This window comes from Myxocyprinus asiaticus, chromosome 50 (genome assembly GCF_019703515.2).
Source record: "Myxocyprinus asiaticus isolate MX2 ecotype Aquarium Trade chromosome 50, UBuf_Myxa_2, whole genome shotgun sequence".
NCBI classification, from domain to species: Eukaryota; Metazoa; Chordata; class Actinopteri; order Cypriniformes; family Catostomidae; genus Myxocyprinus; species Myxocyprinus asiaticus.
In genome coordinates, this window is record NC_059393.1 from 26,499,227 (window position 1) to 26,514,190 (window position 14,964).

The following is a 14,964-nucleotide window of genomic DNA, read 5'->3' on the forward strand; positions in this document are numbered from 1 at the left end:
GCGGATGTTTACACCGGAAGTGTGTTCGGGTGAAACGTGTCCTGCCTGAGTTCCGCAATGATTGTGATGTGTGAGTGCGTGTGTGCACATGTGTTTGTGCGCGTACATGTGTTTGTGTGAGTGTGTGCGCGTACATGTGTTTGTGTGTGTGTGCGTGCGCGAGTGTGTGTGCACATGTGTTTGTGTGTGTGTGCATGTGTGTGTACATGTGTCTGTGTGCATGTGCATGTGTGTGTACATGTGTCTGTGTGCATGTGTGTGTGTACATGTGTTTGTGTGTGCGCATGTGTGTGAATGTGTGCGAGTGTGTGCATGTTTGTGAGTGTGTACGTGTGTGTGTGTGCAAGTGTGTATGTGTGCAAGTGTGTACGTGTGTGAGTGTGTACGTGTGTGAGAGAGAGAGTGTGTGTGAGTGTGTGTGCATGTGTGAGTGTGTGTGCATGTGTGTGTGTGTGTACATGTGTGTGAGAGAGAGAGAGAGAGAGTGTGTGTGTTTGAGAGAGAGAGTGTGAGTGTGTACATGTGTGTATGTTTGAGAGAGAGAGAGAGAGAGAGAGTGTGTGTGTATGTGTGCAAGTGTGTATGTGTGCAAGTGTGTACGTGTGTGAGTGTGTACGTGTGTGAGAGAGAGAGAGAGTGTGTGTGTGTGTGTGTTTGAGAGAGAGAGTGTGTGTGAGTGTGTGTGCATGTGTGAGTGTGTGTGCATGTGTGTGTGTGTGTACATGTGTGTGAGAGAGAGTGTGTGTGTGTGTGTGTTTGAGAGAGTGTGAGTGTGTACATGTGTGTATGTTTGAGAGAGAGAGAGAGAGTGTGTGTGTGTGTCCTACATTGAGTGATCAGCAGTGTTGTAATCTGTTCTTGTGTGTCTGTGATAATCTCTTAATCTGAGTTCAAGTGTATCATCACACACACACACACACATGAAAATGCTCAATTCTTTATTGAATTCAGTTCTCTACCACACAAACATCACAAATAACAGAAAACAGTCAGTGGCAGCTCTGAAATAAACCACACAAAATGCCCCTCATATTTAGTGAATTGATTATATTTTGGCCAATAGGATATATTCTTACAGATTTATTGTGTTGTGTTATCATATTTTAGGCATTACTTTTGTATTGATGTTCATTTGAGTTGATGGGTAAAAGTGTTTGATATAAATGGATAATTTCACATGGTTAGAAAGAACATGTGCTCATGAAGGTCAAAATTCAAGTGATATAGTAGGGAAGTGATCGATACTATACTCGATACCTACTATATAGTATGCCAAAAACGGTGTCAATGGAGTCATATATCTAAATCATCATTATTCATAAAACATTAAGTGAGAAAATACCCAGACGACCTACAACCTCCAGCATGAATAATATAAATAAGGAAAAGGATGGCGGTGAATCGCAAGATGAGCGACTTTTTTCAATTAATGTGGTATATTTACTAAGAAAGTTGTTCCTTCTGCTTAAATGATGCTTGTTTAACAAAACCAGAGAAGATTATTATTGCAGTTATTGTTATAATGTCATATGTTCGGGTCACGGTTCAGTGTCCATGTTCCCAGATTAAGTATGTCTGGAATCTGTTCATACTACTTCCTTGCTTTCCTAAAAGAACGCACTTTAGTATCAGCCGAGAAGTGCGTTCTTCATCAAATACAGTACATATTCTGACAGTGTGTGATTTGTGTGTGTTTATGGTTTGTCTGTCGTGGTTTTCTACTCGTCAGAGTCGACGTCACAGTCTCTGGGGTCCCTGAAGATGAACTCTGACCCTGTGATGCGGCGGTACAGATCCATGATGTCATCAGTCTCCGTCTCGAAGTGTGTTGTGGGATCGTATGAGCGTGAGATGAAGATCTAAATGAAACGTACATGACTGTAAATAAACCTGTTAATCTGCAATGCATACTTGAGTACACTAGTGCACTAGATGTGTGTTACCTGACTCCTGCGGCCGTCGTCTGTAGGGACCATCAGATTACTGACCGACACAAACCTGCACAGCACACACATACTGTCAACCACATAAAATCACACATATTGTTTACGTCTTGTGGCTAAACTTTTGAAACCTTTACAGATTGTCCCCATTGACTTCCATCGTAAGTGTCTCACTGGAACTCAGTTTTGTGCTTTTTTTAAAGAAAAGGAGGGACGAGTCTAAACTAATTTTTCAACATTATGCCACAAATGCTGACGGCTGAGATTAACTTGTATTGAACACTGAATATTCCTTTAAATGTGTTGAGCAGCTGTTTGATAAGTTGGTCCTTACTTCTCCATGATGGGCTCCAGGAGGGCTAAACCAGGCTGAACTTCCTTCTCTGGGTTACTGGTTTCCACCATTGTGCTCACGACAGCAATATACTTCCCTTCTGCTGCCACATTATGACAGTACGACACCATACACACATAGATATCTGCAGAAGATCAGACAAAATCATCAGAAACGTGGAGGACTTGATGTTCTTCACGAGGAATCCTCCAAGAGTCTAAGAGGACTTGATGATGTCAGACAAGAAGGAAAGTCGATTCAGAGGCAGACATGCACTGGATGAACATGTATTGAGAAAGTGAATACAATCAGTTTTGAAGTAATGTTGACTTTAAACGTGACCTTTGACCCTAGAATAAGCGTGATGTGAATCATACCTGACTTTCTGTTCAGGTGTGTTTGCGGTATGATGATTTGGCATGAGTTGACATCATGGGTGTTTTTGATTGGGTGATTCAGTAAACAGATGACCCGTATGACCCGCCCCACTTTCTTGACCCGGTCGGGCATGTAACTCGGGTCACAGATCAGCTGCTTACAGCGAAACACCTGCCGCACGAAACAAAAGACCAAATGATTCTTCAGGACACTTATTGATTATGATGTCTGATTAAAGATTGATTATTATGTCATGTTCACCTCTCCCTCGGATCGGACCGCCGCCACTCGCCCTCCCTCCATTATGATGTCATCGACGTGTCTGTTCAGCATGTAGCTGTTCCCATGTACAGCACTGAGTCTGCAGGACAACACACTACTGTCATGTTTACTTTCGACATGTTGTGCACATTGAAAGATTTTGCTCTTGCGTTACCTGACGAAGCCTTGCGGCAGCTCGCCCAGACCGAAGACGGGGTAGAGATACGGGCTGATGGTGTATCGTGCCAGAGACTCTGAGTACAACTTGATACGGTTGATGGTCATCAGACACGGCTGCTCCAGATAACTGCAGACAGACAGATGGCTTTATCTTTATAGATCATTAGTCGAGCATCACTGTTACTGAATAAACAAACCTCTAACCTCATGATTAAACTATAGACAATAAAAGCCACAGACATTGAAGGAGGGACTCGAGTCATATCCAGAGAGCTGGGTTTCCATACACATATTTTTAAGTACATTTTGGAATGTCGCTTAAAGAATGCTGGATGGAAACACTGAGATGTGAATAAAATCTCCAAAATGCATAGAAAAATCTTATACACTCAGTTGAGGTGGATACATTTTTTATATTTAGATGTGCATTAAAAAAGTCATTAAAAAAATGTTACTTTGCCTCAACAAGTCATGTGACTGAATAATTCGCACATAAACGGACTATAACTGGACTATATCACATCATCAGACTGTGTGATGCTGAACACTAGCAAACATGCAGTTCGTCAGAGCATTTTATCTGCACGCTCTGAACTGCAAGTAATTCATTACATTTAATAAAAGAGCCACAGTGTCTTCAACATCCATTTTCATTACTATTTTGCGCCATTTTTCCCATAAGTGACGATTAGGGTTAGAGTTGTTTTCTTAAACACATGGGATGGAAACGCAGCTTTATTTGCAAATTGTTTTGCAAGATTCTGATTATTTGCATAAATTAAATTCATAACTTTGTTGGAAACATGACTGTAGAAATTAAGTTTAGGTCTCTGCGGAACAGAAATGGGCATTTCCCAATCAGTGGATGTTTTCAAAGGAGGATGGGTATTTTTCAACTATCCAATGAAAGTAGGGAATCTCAATGTAGTAGGCAAATCGTGTAAAGCAGTTAAAAAAACTCCCATCTTGGTTTGAAAATGCCCACTGATTGGGAAACGCCCATTTTTGTTCTCTCATAGAAACTGGACTCTTATGACTTGAGCCAGAAAACATTTAGCAACACGCTAGCATTGTGGCGGTGAGTTTGTCATTGTCATACTACAATATACATGTTCCATAAAGGGATTTTTCCATCTGTCTCATAATGTTGGACATAAATATACTGTTGTGAATATATTCATGGATTTTCTCACTCATCATTGACGTGTAGGGCCAGCGCATGACCTGTGAACTCGATGACATCAGTGCCCAGGTCAAAGTGTCGAAACACGTCCCTCATGCTGGTTCTGTGCGGGTCCATGTCATGATGCGTCCGCGGATCATTCTCCTCGAAATTCAGAATAAATGTCATGAACTTGCGGAATCTGCGCTTGTCGAACATCCCCATCAGATCTGAAATACACGCACACATGTGATTACCAGAGGAACGTGTTCATGCGAGTATGTTTCTCTTGCGTTCCAATATAAGTATCTAGACGTTCCTGAAACAAGATAAATGTACTTAAGAAGCAAAATTACAGCAGATATCAAGTTATGTTTATTGAGAACTCTAACTAAATTTGGTGTGGTTCATGCTTAAAACAAGAAGAAAAAAACTATTTGCCAACTGGGTAAGAAAGAAAAACTCGATTCAAAGGGAAAACAATAGTTTTTTCTTGTTTTAAGCATAAACCCCACCAAATTTTGTTCAATTTCTCAATAAACATAACTTAATATTGCATGCCATTCTGCTTCTCAAGTAATGTTTGTTTAAATGATGTTCAGATATTTTACTGGAAAATAAAACAAAAATATGTTTTTGCAGGTTGCTCTTTCAAAGCTCAAGAGACTTACTGGAGCTCTCAGTTTCATTTAACGATCAACTTTATCACAGATGTTTCTCCAGAAATCCATAGGAGAAATAAAACTAAACACAATTATAGTCAGTTATTGACATATACTGTAGGAAGATTTTAGAGCTATAAAAATGAATGTGAATGGCAGATCATTTGATAAAAAATTTTTGAGTTCATATTGAGATCTCTTGAGCGACTTGAGCACAGTTTGAGACATTGCTGAGATCTAGAGGAGACACGTAAAATTACTGGAGTCTTTTTCTCAGGAGAAACATCAGGAGTCTCCTTTTCATCTGAATGCTGTCTAAGAGAAACGATTGAGATGTTAAAGAGATCTCATTGATTTTTGAAATGTTACTCAGTGTATCTGAAGTTGCACACGTGTGTTTAAACTGTCATGTTCACTCACCTGAAGTCTGAGTTTCAGCATCAGTGCAGGGAACTTTGTGAATTTTGCCGCCTTTGTAAACAAAACTTCCTTCAATCACTTTAAAGTCCAAATATCTGGTGACTTCTGTGTACAGCAACATTTTCACCAGCTGACCTGCAATAAACGCAATAATCCCACCATTAATACACATTAATGCACACAAACTGAGTGAATGTGGACACACTTTATAAACTCACCGTTAGCAAGAAGGAATTTGGGAATCAGATCCACATTCCAGTCTTTCCCGCGTCCCATCGGTTTAGACGGAGTGGAAACCTGGAACCTCTTATACAGCTGATCAACAGTAATAAACAATAAACATTTATTGATTAGGATAAAATTATCTGCTAAATAATTAAATGTAACTGTGTGTTGGTACGTCTGACCTCTTCCAGAGGTGAAATGGACGCGCTCTCGCCTCCATAAAACGAGTTACAGTCGATGTGTAAAACCTTCTTGCCGTTTACAGACATCAGACCAGATAAAATACATTCCTACAGGAACACAGAATCATTCATGAGAATATATCAGATCAGATTATTGATCATCATGAGGATATCTACTGGAGAGATCTTTCAGCTCCAATCACTCATCTAAACGCCACTGAAATTGTTTATATGAGTGATATTAATGACACTACTAACTGTTATTACACATATGAGCATTGCTTTAGTCGAGTAAGTGAATGTTTGTTACCTTCAGTCCAGTTCCCAGAACAATCACATCAAACTCCGGCATTCTGACACAAACACACACACTGATGTAAAGACTCTGTCTGTCTGACGTGTGTGTAATTATTTAATTATCCTGCGCTCATAATCCTCTCATGATATCAGAGCCACTGCAGATAACACACACAAACCATCTGTCTGCCTGAGTTTAATGATTAATTCACATTTATTCATTTAAATAACTATTGATTTTAACAACAATACTAATATTGATATTAATGTTGATATTAGATATCAGATTTATGTATTATATGATATTATGGAATATGACACTATTATTGCTATAATAGTTTTATTATTAATATTTACACATAAATTGATTGTGTGCTATGGAGCCCCTTTTGTGTTTCGTGTTCCCTCACAATAAATTATCCATGGTTTTACTACAGTAACCATATTTTATTAATAATAATATTCATAGTAGAACCGTAGAAATAATACAGGAAAACCAAAATGATAGTAATACAAATCATATTCAATGTGTCAAAAAATATTGTTACTACAGTTCAACTAGTAACACAATAGTTACAGTTGAAGTGAGAAGTTTACATACACTTAGGTTGAAGTCATTAAACTCATTTTTTTAATCACTCCACAGATTTCATATTAGCAAACTATAGTTTTGACAAGCCGTTTAGGACAACTGCTTTGTGCATGACACGAGTAATTTTTCCAACGATTGTTTACAGACTGATTGTTTCACTTTTAATTGACTATATCACAATTCCAGTGGGTCAGAAGTTTACATACACTAAGTTGACTGTGTTTTTATAATTTAAATTTTTTTATTTATCCCCTTTTCTCCCCAATTTTGGAATGCCCAACTTCCATTACTTAGTAGGTCCTCGTGGTGGTGCGGTTACTCACCTCAATCCGGGTGGCGGAGGACAAGTCTCAGTTGCCTCCGCTTCTGAGACCGTCAATCTGTGCATCTTATCACGTGACTCGTTGTGCATGACACCGCGGAGACTCACAGCATGTGGAGGCTCATGCTACTCTCCACAATCCACGCACAACTTACCACACGCCCCATTGAGAGCGAGAACCACTAATCACGACCACGAGGAGGTTACCCCATGTGACTCTACCCTCCCTAGCAACCGGGCCAATTTGGTTGCTTAGGAGACCTGGCTGGAGTCACTCAGCACACCCTGGATTCGAACTCCAACTCCAGGTGTGATAGTCACCGTCAATACTCGCTGAGCTACCCAGACCCCACAGTTAACTGTGTTTTTAAGCAGCTTGGAACATTCCAGAAAATGATGTCAAGCCTTTAGACAATTAGCCAATTAGCTTCTGATAGGAGGTGTACTGAATTGGAGGTGTACCTGTGGATGTATTTTAAGGCCTTCAAACTCAGTGCCTCTTTGCTTGACATCATGTGAAAATTGTGGACCTCCACAAGTCTGGTTCATCCTTGGGAGCAATTTCAAACACCTGAAGGTACCACGTTCATCTGTACAAACAATAGTACACAAGTATAAACACCATGGGACCACGCAGCCATCATACCGCTCAGGAAGGAGATGCATTCTGTCTCCTAGAGATGAACGTAGTTTGGTGTGAAAAGTGCAAATCAATCCCAGAACAACAGCAAAGGACCTTGTGAAGATGCTGGAGGAAACAGGTAGGCAAGTATCTATATCCACAGTAAAACGAGTCCTATATCGACATAACCTGAAAGGCTGCTCAGCAAGGAAGAAGCCACTGCTCCAAAACTGCCATAAAAAAGCCAGACTACAGTTTGCAAGTGCACATGGGGACAAATATCTTACTTTTTGGAGAAATGTTCTCTGGTCTGATGAAACAAAAATTGAACCGTTTGGCCATAATGATCATCGTTATGTTTGGAGGAAAAAAGGTGAGACTTGCAAGCCAAAGAACACCATCCCAACCGTGAAGCATGGGGGTGGCAGTCTCATGTTGTGGGGGTGCTTTGCTGCAGGAGGGACTGGTGCACTTCACAAAATAGATGACATCATGAGGAAGGAAAATTATGTGGATATATTGAAGTAACATCTCAAGACATCAGACAGGAAGTTAAAACTCGGTCGCAAATGGGTCTTCTAAATGGTCAATGAGCCCAAGCATACCTCCAAAGTTGTGGCAAAATGGCTTAAGGACAACAAAGTCAAGGTATTGGAGTGGCCATCACAAAGCCCTGACCTCAATCTGATAGAACATTTGTGGGCAGAACTGAAAAAGCGTGTGTGAGCAAGGAGGCCTACAAACCTGACTCAGTTACACCAGTTCTGTCTCGAGGAATGGGACAAAATTCCAGCAACTTATTGTGAGAAGCTTGTGGAAGGATACCCAAAACATTTGACCCAAGTTAAACAATTTAAAGGCAATGCTACCAAATACTAACAAAGTGTATGTAAACTTCTGACTTCAACTGTAATCGGTTGTACAAGTGTAGTTTTTAAAACCATGTTTTCTGCAGTTATTAAATACTAAACTAAATAATAAAAATTAAAAATGAAATAAATACACAACTAAAATTAATTAATTAAATAAATAAATAAAAAACATGTCCTAACAAAATTTTCCATAGTTTCACTATAGTAAATCTGCAGTAATGGTGTAATCTCTCTCTCCCCCAGGACCATAATTTTAAAAAACTTATTTTGGTTTTCCTGTATTATTACTACACATAGTTTATGTGTTACCATGGTATCTGCAGTAATATCATAGTATGTATAAAATGAAGCATAACTACTGCAGCCATATTACTATAGTAAATCTATATAGATACTGTGGGAAAAACAATGGCTGACCATTGCAAGTTATTAAAAAACGTTTTCCAGTATGTTGTTTGAGAGAATCTTCTGCAGTGTGTACTACAGTGTTCACTACGTGACTACATCTCCCAGCATACTTAGTGTGTACTACAACTACAACACTTCCTAGTGCATGAAACTTCCTGGAGTCATTGAACGCGTCAGATTTCGCTCTTTTTTGAACGTTATAAGATCATTTAATAGCGACAGTTTGATCAGAAACACACACTTTAAGGCACAGAACGACTCCGTGATCGTGTTTATGTGCTGAGGAGCAGAAAAGTGCACTTTAATCGAGTTATTCAGTTTCTCTTCCTGATACTCACAGAATGACTGAAGCAGTAAGTCATATTCAATGTTTATTATTTTACTGCGGAGACATAATCATTTATGTATTATTCATCAGTTAAAGTTCTGTTGCTGGAACAGTAAAATCTTTATGCTGAATTGTAATGTAGTTCATAGACATTCATGTTGTTGCTCGAGTAGCAATGACACAATTTGCTCAGTTCTGCAGTCTAATAATATGTGATCTATGTTGTCAGTTTTCAGGTGGTGATCAGCACACTCGTGTTCACAGCTGTCAATCACCTGGATTTCTGCAGCGGTTGAGTGACAGCACCGGCGGTGTGATAGTGGGCATCTGTCTGTTCACCCTGTCCTTCTATGTGCTCTTCACCAATGAGGTGAGACGCTCAATATCTGTCTGTCTGTCTGTCTAATGTATTTCTGATGTTGTACACATGTTGTGTACTTGTGTTGTAATAGGGTCGAGCTCTGCGGACGGCGATGTCTCTTGATGAGGGTCTCTCTCAGGTCGTGTCTCTTCATCCAGACATGAGTTTGGATCATCAGAATCACAATCGTCTGGTTCATCTGTCTGGACCGCTGCACACCTCACAGGTACACCAGCTGCTGTTCCTCACAGATCGAAACATTCATACAGTCACGTTCACGAACACATGCTTTCTGTGTGTCTGCAGCCGCTGTATGACCCCAACTACGGAATCTCAGTGCAGGCGGTGAAGCTGAAGAGACAGGTGGAGATGTACCAATGGGTGGAGTACTCCGAGAGCAGGTGAACGTCTGTCTAACTCAAAGACAACATTTAATCAACATTACAGTTGAGTGTGTGTAGCTTTGAGCTTATCTGGATACTATTGTTCATAAAATAAACCTTTAGCAGATATACACATCGAAAATGTACAGACTTTGTCATCCAGGAAAACAGACCAAAAATATTGATGACATCATCTTTAAGACACTTCTGAAACTTCTAAAATCATTTCATGAGTATGTTGAATAAAGTAAATCAATTTCAGGCAATCATTTCTCATGAACATTCAACAACAGAGTTTAATTGTGCTTTTAACATTCTGTCAACATTGATGTTTGTTTTTCATTTCAGGGACTATAAAGAGAATGGAGAAACTAAGACAGAAACCACATACACGTACAGTGAGTGTTGACTGACAGCTGTCATTTCTCACAGTGTCTCGGGAACGTCTCACTGAATTTGTGTGTTTCTTACAGACACTGAGTGGAGGTCAGAGGTCATTAACAGCAGACACTTTGATCAGGAGGTCGGACACATAAACCCCAGGTCAAACTCCATCAGAGACTGAACTCTCAAATCAATGAGTGATGTTGATTTGTTGTTGTTCATATGTTTGTTTTCTTTTATTTGAAAAGTGTAATAGCTGTAGATGTTGTTGTGTATTCTTGATGTTTGTTTTATTTAAGGAGAATAATGGTAGATGTTTTAGTTTTGTTTGAAAAGCGATAGTGGCTGATGTGTTGTTTGTTTGAACAGTGCCATGATAGTTTATGTGTGTTTTGTTGGACAGTGGGATGCAGTTGCTGTTTGTTTAGTTTTGATTTGACAGTGCGATGGGGTTAATGTTTGTTTTGACAGTGCGATGGGGTTGATGTTTGTTTTGACAGTGCGATGGGGTTGATGTTTGTGTTGACAGTGCGATGGGGTTGATGTTTGTGTTGACAGTGCGATGGGGATTGATGTTTGTTTTGACAGTGCGATGGGGTTGATGTTTGTGTTGACAGTGCGATGGGGTTGATGTTTGTTTTGACAGTGCGATGGGGTTGATGTTTGTGTTGACAGTGCGATGGGGTTGATGTTTGTTTTGACAGTGCGATGGGGTTGATGTTTGTGTTGACAGTGCGATGGGGTTGATGTTTGTTTTGACAGTGCGATGGGGTTGATGTTTGTTTTGACAGTGCGATGGGGTTGATGTTTGTTTTGACAGTGCGATGGGGTTGATGTTTGTGTTGACAGTGCGATGGGGTTGATGTTTGTTTTGACAGTGCGATGGGGTTGATGTTTGTTTTGACAGTGCGATGGGGTTGATGTTTGTGTTGACAGTGCGATGGGGATTGATGTTTGTTTTGACAGTGCGATGGGGATTGATGTTTGTTTTGACAGTGCGATGGGGTTGATGTTTGTGTTGACAGTGCGATGGGGTTGATGTTTGTGTTGACAGTGCGATGGGGTTGATGTTTGTGTTGACAGTGCGATGGGGTTGATGTTTGTTTTGACAGTGCGATGGGGTTGATGTTTGTGTTGACGGTGCGATGGGGGTTGATGTTTGTTTGTGTTGACGGTGCGATGGGGGTTGATGTTTGTTTTGTTTGACAGTGTGATGGGGTTGATGTTTGTTTTGTTTGACAGTGCGATGGGGTTGATGTTTGTTTTGTTTGACAGTGCGATGGGGTTGATGTTTGTTTTGACAGTGCGATGGGGTTGATGTTTGTTTTGTTTGACAGTGCGATGGGATTGATGTTTGTTTTGACAGTGCGATGGGTGTTGATGTTTGTTTTGACAGTGCGATGGGGTTGATGTTTGTGTTGACGGTGCGATGGGGGTTGATGTTTGTGTTGACGGTGCGATGGGGGTTGATGTTTGTTTTGTTTGACGGTGCGATGGGGGTTGATGTTTGTTTTGTTTGACAGTGCGATGGGGTTGATGTTTGTTTTGTTTGACAGTGCGATGGGGTTGATGTTTGTTTTGTTTGACAGTGCGATGGGGTTGATGTTTGTTTTGACAGTGCGATGGGGTTGATGTTTGTTTTGTTTGACAGTGCGATGGGATTGATGTTTGTTTTGACAGTGCGATGGGTGTTGTTTTTGTTTTATTTGTCAGTGCGATGGGGTTGATGTTTGTTTTGTTTGACAGTGCGATGGGGATTGATGTTTATTTTGACAGTGTGATGGGGCTAATATTTTTTTGTTTTGACAGTGCGATGGGGGTTTATGTTTGTTTTGACAGTGCAATGGGTGTTGTTTTTGTTTTATTTGTCAGTGCGATGGGGTTGATGTTTGTTTTGACAGTGCGATGGGGGTTGATGTTTGTTTTGACAGTGCGATGGGGATTGATGTTTGTTTTGACAGTGCGATGGGGGTTGATGTTTGTTTTGACAGTGCAGTGGGTGTTGTTTTTGTTTTATTTGTCAGTGCGATGGGGTTGATGTTTGTTTTGACAGTGCGATGGGGGTTGATGTTTGTTTTGACAGTGCAATGGGTGTTGTTTTTGTTTTATTTGTCAGTGCGATGGGGATTGATGTTTGTTTTGACAGTGCGATGGGGGTTGATGTTTGTTTTGACAGTGCGATGGGTGTTGTTTTTGTTTTATTTGACAGTGCGATGGGGTTGATGTTTGTTTTGACAGTGCAATGGGTGTTGTTTTTGTTTTATTTGTCAGTGCGATGGGGATTGATGTTTGTTTTGACAGTGCGATGGGGGTTGATGTTTGTTTTGTTTGACAGTGTGATGGGTGTTGTTTTTGTTTTATTTGTCAGTGCGATGGGGATTTATGTTTATTTTGTTTTGACAGTGCGATGGGGTTGATGTTTGTTTTGTTTTGACAGTGCGATGGCGGTGGAGAGTGTGACTGTTGTAGCTCCTGATGTTTGGGTCGGGAAGCTCTTCCTGTCTAATGGACTGATCGAGCAGATTAATGATTTCCACACGTTGAGTCTTCAAGGATTTCCTGACGCAAACACATTCCTCACTGTATATGATGATTATTTTTACCACACTGCAAACCCGCGAAGGCCAGAGGTGAACACACACACACACACACACACACACTACATGAACACTTGGATTGTGTAACACTTGTTTCCATGGTAGTCATAAATTGTTATTGTTGTGTGTTTAGGTTGGAGATGTGCGTGTGCGTTTTGCTTACGCTGGTCTCAGTGGTGATGGACTCTATCCTGGCCCTCCCCACAAGGTGATAACAGGCCAATCAGATCTCTTATTTTCTTATGTTATACAGGTTCAATCTGCTTCATAAAAGGGGTCTTTCATCACCATAAAGGGGTTTATTTTGATACTTATCACATGGCTGCTTGTCAAATAAATGGATAGACATGAAATATTGTGAATCTGAATGTTAAAGATTTTATGAAGTGAGAAAAGAACCAAGAAAGTAGCATTAGAACTAGTATTAATGTGTGTGTGTGTGTGTGTGTGTGTGTTGTAGGTGAGTATTGTGGCAAAGCAGCAGGGTGATAAATTGACACCCTTCAGGACTCGTTCAGGTGATTCACTGGAGATCTTGTATATGGGCGAGCTGACAGCAGAGGTGAGAGAGTGAACATGTGACTGATCGATCTGATCATGGCATTATCACACATTTGAATATGTGTGTGTGTGTACAGGAGGTGTTTGCTAAAGAGCATCAGCTGAACGTTATGAAGACATGGGCGCTGCGGGTCGGCGGGTGGGCACTCATGTTTCTGGGCATCAGTCTGAGCACACGCATCATCTACACACTGGGTAACACACACTCACACAAACACACACACACACACAAACAGACACATACACACAAACAGACACACACACCCACAGACAAAAACAAAATTTTCCAGTAACGTTTGTTAAATGTTGTATTGATGCTGGTGTTTGTTTGCAGTGGACTGGGTTCCTGTGGTGAGGGAGTTGGTGTCGGTGGGACTGAAGATGTTTGCGTTCTCCGTCTCGTGTTCTCTGTCGCTGTTCACCATCGCGGCTGGCTGGATCTTCTATCGCCCTCTGCTGGCCGTGCTCATATCCGCCCTTGCGCTCCTGCCAGTCATCATCACACACGCTCGAGCGCCAAACAAGAAGAACCAATGACTCGTTTAGTGTGTGTTTGATGAACAGCTCGACACAGTTACTGCTGATTCTGGTTTAAATCTATAGATTAAGATAAGCAGGTGTGACCTGATCTGACAAAATGTTCTGTTTTTTTGTATGTTCAGCAGTTGTGTGTGTCAGTGTTTGAACATTTTCATGCATGATTTAAGGTCACAGTCTGAATGTTGAATTTGATTCACCTGTGTGAAACTGTTACTGATGATTGTGACATTAAACAATAACAAGTGTCTATGACAATAAAAGCACATAATGTCATTATAAAGGTAATCGGTATGACTCCAGTGGTTTAATCCAAGTATTCTTTTTGGAGCTTGAAAGTGTTGGAACCCATTAACTTACATTGTATGGACAAAAACACTTGTCTCCCTCAAAATATCTGTTTGGGTTCAGCAGGTGAAATTCAAATGAGTTTGAGACAGCATAAAGGTGAATAAATGATGAGTGAATGATCATTTCTGAGAGGACTGTTCCTTTAATATAAATATGGCTGTGGTGTGTAAATATAAGTCTGTTCAGTGTGTTGTACTGTTGATCAGCACCGAGGGAGAACTGCTTTCATGTATATATTTTTTTCCAATAAGGGTTATGAGAATTGGGGGGTAAAATGTGTTAAAAACGCATGAAAATAATGTTGCGATGCAAAAAAATCAAAATGGTCCTAGAATAGACTTCATTCTTAATATGCAAAATATAATTTGTTTCTTTTATGTATGAAGTTTCATTCTCAGTGTCTCTAATGAAAACCTCCATCAGTCATTTTATCGCTCGAGCAGCTCAAGATTCATTGTTTCTGAAAGCTTATAAATGTGGTTTAGATGTTTGTACTCTCTGCAGGAACTTCACGTACTCGAGCAGGTTCTTGTCACTCGATTATTTACATATTCTGTCTGTTTTCAGGGTGTATCAGTCAAATCACAATGTACCCAAATGCA

The 14,964-nt window shown here is 40.3% G+C and overlaps 2 protein-coding genes across 2 annotated transcripts; one reads left to right on the forward strand and one right to left on the reverse strand.

Annotated features, from left to right (window-relative positions):
- Positions 1–931: 931 nt before the first annotated feature.
- Positions 932–6,129, reverse strand: zgc:112334 (uncharacterized protein LOC619199 homolog). Its single transcript, XM_051694972.1, has 11 exons — positions 6,058–6,129; positions 5,748–5,855; positions 5,559–5,655; positions 5,341–5,475; positions 4,290–4,488; positions 3,092–3,223; positions 2,917–3,016; positions 2,655–2,826; positions 2,278–2,422; positions 1,944–1,998; positions 932–1,859 (listed from the first exon to the last, which is right to left on the reverse strand). Exons 1-11 carry the CDS (start codon positions 6,097–6,099, stop codon positions 1,719–1,721), a joined length of 1,326 nt encoding a protein of 441 aa, XP_051550932.1. The 5' UTR covers positions 6,100–6,129; the 3' UTR covers positions 932–1,718.
- Positions 6,130–8,986: 2,857 nt separating this feature from the next.
- Positions 8,987–14,484, forward strand: LOC127439000 (transmembrane protein 43). Its single transcript, XM_051694969.1, has 11 exons — positions 8,987–9,213; positions 9,418–9,558; positions 9,641–9,775; positions 9,856–9,950; positions 10,281–10,330; positions 10,406–10,475; positions 12,754–12,946; positions 13,047–13,121; positions 13,374–13,475; positions 13,552–13,669; positions 13,809–14,484. The coding sequence occupies exons 1-11, from the start codon at positions 9,202–9,204 to the stop codon at positions 14,009–14,011; spliced, it is 1,194 nt and encodes a 397-aa protein (XP_051550929.1). The 5' UTR covers positions 8,987–9,201; the 3' UTR covers positions 14,012–14,484.
- Positions 14,485–14,964: the final 480 nt, after the last annotated feature.

Excerpts from the sequence above, each read along its gene's own strand:
- LOC127439000 (XM_051694969.1), top strand. Across the intron at positions 9,776-9,855 it reads GACCGCTGCACACCTCACAG|CCGCTGTATGACCCCAACTA; the intron begins GTACACCAGCTG and ends GTGTGTCTGCAG. Across the intron at positions 10,476-12,753 it reads GTCGGACACATAAACCCCAG|TGCGATGGCGGTGGAGAGTG; the intron begins GTCAAACTCCAT and ends TTGTTTTGACAG.
- zgc:112334 (XM_051694972.1), bottom strand. The coding sequence starts at position 6,099 with ATGCCGGAGTTTGATGTGATTGTTCTGGGAACTGGACTGAAG. Across the intron at positions 4,489-5,340 it reads TGCTGAAACTCAGACTTCAG|ATCTGATGGGGATGTTCGAC; the intron begins GTGAGTGAACAT and ends CGTGTATTTCAG. Across the intron at positions 2,827-2,916 it reads CGGTCCGATCCGAGGGAGAG|GTGTTTCGCTGTAAGCAGCT; the intron begins GTGAACATGACA and ends TTCGTGCGGCAG.